This window comes from Montipora foliosa, chromosome 8, assembly GCF_036669935.1.
Source record: "Montipora foliosa isolate CH-2021 chromosome 8, ASM3666993v2, whole genome shotgun sequence".
Lineage (NCBI taxonomy): Eukaryota > Metazoa > Cnidaria > Anthozoa > Scleractinia > Acroporidae > Montipora > Montipora foliosa.
Window position 1 is genome coordinate 35,453,750 of NC_090876.1, and position 5,000 is coordinate 35,458,749.

Consider the following 5,000-nt stretch of genomic DNA (forward strand, 5'->3'; position numbering starts at 1 on the left):
TAATTTAAGGAAATTCTTTGCTATTGTTTGTACTAAAATTGTTTTAAGAATTTATAGCTCTGGTTTTAAGGTTTTGCTTTTCTTACATCAGGAACTTGAAACAAGATTTCTTCATCCTCTTTTAAGCAAACTCACTTTAACAGTGTCTGTTTTTATGACTTTGACAGACAGCAATGATCTACTTTGATGATTGTCTTTTAGCAGTCAAAAACTCGTACTTTGCATGCTTAACAAATTTATATCACATTTCAAATTTTTTCAAATAATGCAAAACACAATTTCAGAAAGTCTAAACTTAATTCAGGTCTTCTGATATTATGGGATGGTGCGAAATATAAATCAACAAGTTTCTAAGGAATTCCTGCATAAATACGCCATTTTACAGATGATTTACCTTGGAAAAAGGCTAAAAAACCTTCGTCGCCTTGAAGTTCAAGGCATTTTTTTGCATGTCCGGGACCTGGTACAAGTCTCATTCTTAAAGAGTCGCCTGTTGGTGTAATATAAGCATGCCCTTTGTTCAGATTAGCCAATCTGAATGGCTGATATATATACACATCACTGACACAATAGCAAAGCGAACGAAGTCTAAAAATAGATGGCGAGACTCAGACAAACATTGGCGTTGTCTGAGAGAAATAGAGGGAAATGTAGGCGAACATTTTGTTTTAAATATAGTGTTTTGGTAGTCTCATTTTACTGAACATGGTCAGTACCAAGCACTGCTGTTGGGGGACATGTAATAGTGATTCGACATATCCAGAAAAACTGCATAAATTGCTGAAGGAATTGGTGAAATTAGGTATGAAAATATTCTGACCATTTCCAAAGCCGTTCCAAGGAATTGAACACTGTGAATGCTGGATTAATGCTTGTTCCAGTGAAAATTGTACTGTTGATTTGATTACCAGAAACGCATACATCTCTGCTCTACAGTCCAAATCGGAACTCCCGTGGTTAGGCTCATCACGTCTATGCAAAGATAAAATCTTGAACCTCAAGAATCGATATATGCCCTTGGAATTTACTTTTCCTACAATAAAGAACTAGCAACGAAAAAAGAACTTCTGTGACAAACTTATACCGTTAAAAAAAAAACTTAATATCTGGTCATCAAGAGACATCTCCATTTACGGAAAAATTAACATAGTCAAAACAGTTGCGCTTTCGAAGTTAACCTTTGTTTGCAGTGTTCTGGATACTCCTGCTTCCTTTACAGAAGAAGTTAATGAAATAATTTTCAATTTTATCTGGAAATACAGGCAGCCTAAAATTAAAAAATCTACCATCGTAAATTGTAAAGAGGAGGGAAGTCTAAACATGACTGACTTTAAAATTATGTTGGGTTAAGCGCTTGTGTTGTACTGATGACGCTCCATGGAAAGCCGTTCCAGAATTTCTGCTTGCAAGTGTAGGGGGTACACTGATCTTTCATTGCAATTATGATATCAATTGCTCAAATTTAGACAAATCACTACCAAAATGTTATAAAGATATCATCGTCTACTGGCAAGAGTTAATCCACACCATACCCGAGACAAAAAGTGAAGTAGGAAATCAAATTACTTGGAACAACCGGTTTATATAAATAACCAAACGGTCGGTTTTCTACAGAAATTGGAATCCAAGCGGCGTTCAAAATGTATTCAGTCTATTTAACGAACAAAAAAAAAATGCTTTCTTTCATTTCATTCCTTCCAACAAAAATTCCAAGTAAATTTCAACTTTCTAGAATATTACGGGCTATATTGTGCAATACCTCGTACCTGGAAAAAACTGAGGAAATTTCCTCCACTGCAGTGGACATAGAGAGTATAACATGTAAAACAATATATAACTTGCTCATCAATCACCCACAGCAGACAAACAACTCATCAACTGTGGTTTTGATTCATCGCAGCGCTGCAAGGTGTACTCACTTCCTTTTAGTGCTACAAAGGAAGTTAAATTATCTGTTTTCCAATATAAGATAATACACAATATTCTCAGTACCAATAATCTGCTTCATAAAATGAAAAAAGATTGATTCGCCTTCCTGCCCTTTTTGCCCTGACACTAAGCAATCCATTTCTCACCTATTTGTGCACTGTACAATGGCAGTATCGTTCTGGAACGAGTTTACCGAGTGGTACTGAGTACTATGCAAGGAAAATGGCATGACGTCCCTTACTGAACTAGAAATCATTTATGGCGTCTTAAAGGGCTCATCTTCGCTTCAAACCATCAACCACCTTATCCTTATCGGCCAGTACTTCCTTTTCATCTGTGCCAAAAATGAGAAAAAAGACCTATTTGCAAACTTTGTCGCTTCCGTACAAGAAAAAATAGGCCTAGAAAAATATATATCGCCACACGCAAAAATAAACTTTATAACTTCAACTCAAAGTGTAAAGCCTTCATGTAGCAGTTAACATCAAGGTAAAATAGTGTGTTTGTTTGAAATTGTATATGTAAATAATTTAGGTATTGAAGTAATCTGTAATGTTTTCTTAGTAAATAATGTAATGGTCAGTTATCAACATTACTTTTAACGTATTTAACTTCAGTTTTTGAACCGTGCTATATTATAAATGTAGAAATGTCTTGTTCGTAATGTATTTACCATATTGCTTGTAGTTAAATTCGTCTAAACCTTTATAATTAGTGTTTGCAAACAGTGTAAATAATTTTAAAAAAAATTCTCTGCTCTGCACTGGCCAGGTGAGAGAGGCCCAACTGACGAGTTTCCTGACCCCTTGAAAGCGAATTTTACAGCTTACGAATTCCTCAAAGCATCTCGCCCAAAGCACCTCATCCAAGGGTTTTGTTTGACAAACGAGCAAGGAAAGATAACCCCAACTCGCTCTTTTCTTCAATTGTAATGGAGGACCTTTCAAAAGCAGAAGATGTTACCTTAGAGGGCCAGTATGCGGACGAAGATGGAAACAACAAAGCAACGCAAACTGACTTCACTAGACACAAACTGTCAAGTAAGATCAAAACCATTATTCTGAAGAATGAGAAAGGAATGTCCTCTGAAGATTGTGTTAAGGTGTTAAATAAACTTTCTTACAAGGTTGTTGCAAAAGATTCCACCCAAATGAAACAGTTTGTAGGTTTAACAACCCCTCAGTTTGAGGTTCTGTATGACTTCTTAAACGAGGTCTGTCCTTTGGATACCATAACATATTGAAGTGATGCGGGAAACGGCAATCCAGTTAAAGCTAGCCAACCATCTGTTAACCAGGAAAATGTCTGGAGCAGTAAGAAAAAACTGTTTATTTGTCTGTTACGATTGAAAAGTGGATCCACCATTTAAACATTAGCATTTCTTTTGAGTATCCCTGGAAAGCAAATTTGTGAAACGTCAATAAGGAACATTTTCACCACATTTATCCAACTCATGTACAAGATCTTCAGGGACATGGATTATGTAATGTTCCCTCTGAAAGAATTATTAAAAAGGTATCACCCTAAAGTCTTCAAGAGCATGCCAAAAGTACGCTGTAGTGTGGATTCTACCAAATTTAGAGTGCAAACCTCTCACAATTTTGCAAGACAAGGTAACACTTTTTCAACATACAAACATGCTAATACTGTAAATGTCTGATAGCTGTTACGCCACATGGTGGAGCATGCTTTGTGTCCGATTTATTTGAAGGAGACATATCTGTCTTTTTTAAGAAAGTGGAATTTTGAAACACATTGAACCGTATGATGTGGTACTTGTGGACAGAGGTTTCCTTGTGCAACATCTAGTAAATTCCCTTCAGGCGCAGATAAACATTCCTCCTTTTCTGAAAGGTAGGAAAAGCCTAAGTGCAGCAGAAGAGCTGTCAACGAGAAAGATTGCTAAAGCATGAATACACGTTGAAAGATTCAACCAGCGCTTGAAACAATTCAAGCTAATAGGGAGAACCATGCCTCTGTCACTGGCACCACTTGCAACTCAGATGGTTGAAGTTGCTTGTGGCTTGGTAAACTTCAAGGACGTTCTTTGTAAGTAAACGTTTATGGGAAGAGCATATTTAATTTTTTTTAGAGGTAGCAATTTTAGACTGGTTTGAGATTCTTGCAGTTGCAGGATTTTTGCAGGACTCTGGATGTAGACATTAGTGGACTTCCAACATTTAAAAATTGACTTCATTTTTGTAGAATTAACGATCAATTCTATATAAACAAAGTAAATTATTTGCTTGCATGTTTAGTTTTGCAATTAAAACATTGTGATGTTTCTCCAGAAAATTGTCTTTCAAACTTCGTTATTAATTTTGTTTTCTTTCTTATTCATATCTATGCATAATAAATGAAAAGTCGAAAGGCAAATCCCCCCAAAACATCACAAGCTTTATGTTTACATAGCGAAAACAAAACGTGCAAGTGCATACGGTGCAGCGGTCAGTGGTCAGTGTACAAGATGGCGGCGTTTTTGAACGTGGACCAAAAATTTGCAGTTTTTCAACGTTAACCTTTATGTTTTCACGTTCTATATTGATGTTTTTGTCCTTTTTGTATTTATTCATCATTATGTCAAACTTAACAGTGGAAAATTTGGAAGAAATTCAACATCTGAGTAAACAGATCGAAGACGCTATGCAATCAGTGAACGCACTCAACACTAAATATGACCAAATTGTTAAAACACTGAAAGATCTCGACAAAGCTAAGGTTGAACAAATCGTAGAAAATGCAAGCCTCAAAGCGGAGATACTTAAGTCTTCAAACGAAGTGAAGTTTCTCAAGAAATTTCTCAACGATCTGGAGCAATACACGAGAAGAGATTGCTTGGAAATTCCAGGTATACCTCTGCCCTCCACACTGACGGATTTGGACCAAACTGATGAAGTTGTATTACAAATTGCAGAAACGATTGGTTTACCTATGCAAAAGAGTGACACATCTATAAATCATCGAATTCCCAGCAAAAAGCAATTTACTGATGATGGAATTCCCATACCTCCGGCAATTATCGTCAAATTTGTAAAACGTGAGATAAGAGAAAACCTATACTGAGCAAGGAA

At 36.2% G+C, this 5,000-nt stretch overlaps 1 protein-coding gene, 1 long non-coding RNA gene and 1 pseudogene across 2 annotated transcripts in view; all 3 read left to right on the plus strand.

Annotated features, from left to right (window-relative positions):
• Positions 1-117, plus strand: part of LOC138012784 (uncharacterized) — a 70,432-nt gene extending 70,315 nt beyond the window's left edge. The window contains exon 4 of the long non-coding RNA XR_011125076.1: positions 1-117. This exon is cut by the window's left edge and continues 1,469 nt beyond it. This is a non-coding gene — a long non-coding RNA (uncharacterized lncRNA).
• A 2,743-nt stretch (positions 118-2,860) lies between these two features.
• On the plus strand, positions 2,861-3,986 carry LOC137967523 (uncharacterized; annotated as a pseudogene).
• A 520-nt stretch (positions 3,987-4,506) lies between these two features.
• The window catches only part of LOC137967524 (uncharacterized), a 713-nt gene continuing 219 nt past the window's right edge, over positions 4,507-5,000 (plus strand). The window contains exons 1-2 of the mRNA XM_068814033.1: positions 4,507-4,827; positions 4,977-5,000. The exon at positions 4,977-5,000 is cut by the window's right edge and continues 219 nt beyond it. Of these exons, the coding sequence (XP_068670134.1) occupies positions 4,507-4,827; positions 4,977-5,000 (345 nt within the window). The remainder of the gene's footprint in view (positions 4,828-4,976) is intronic.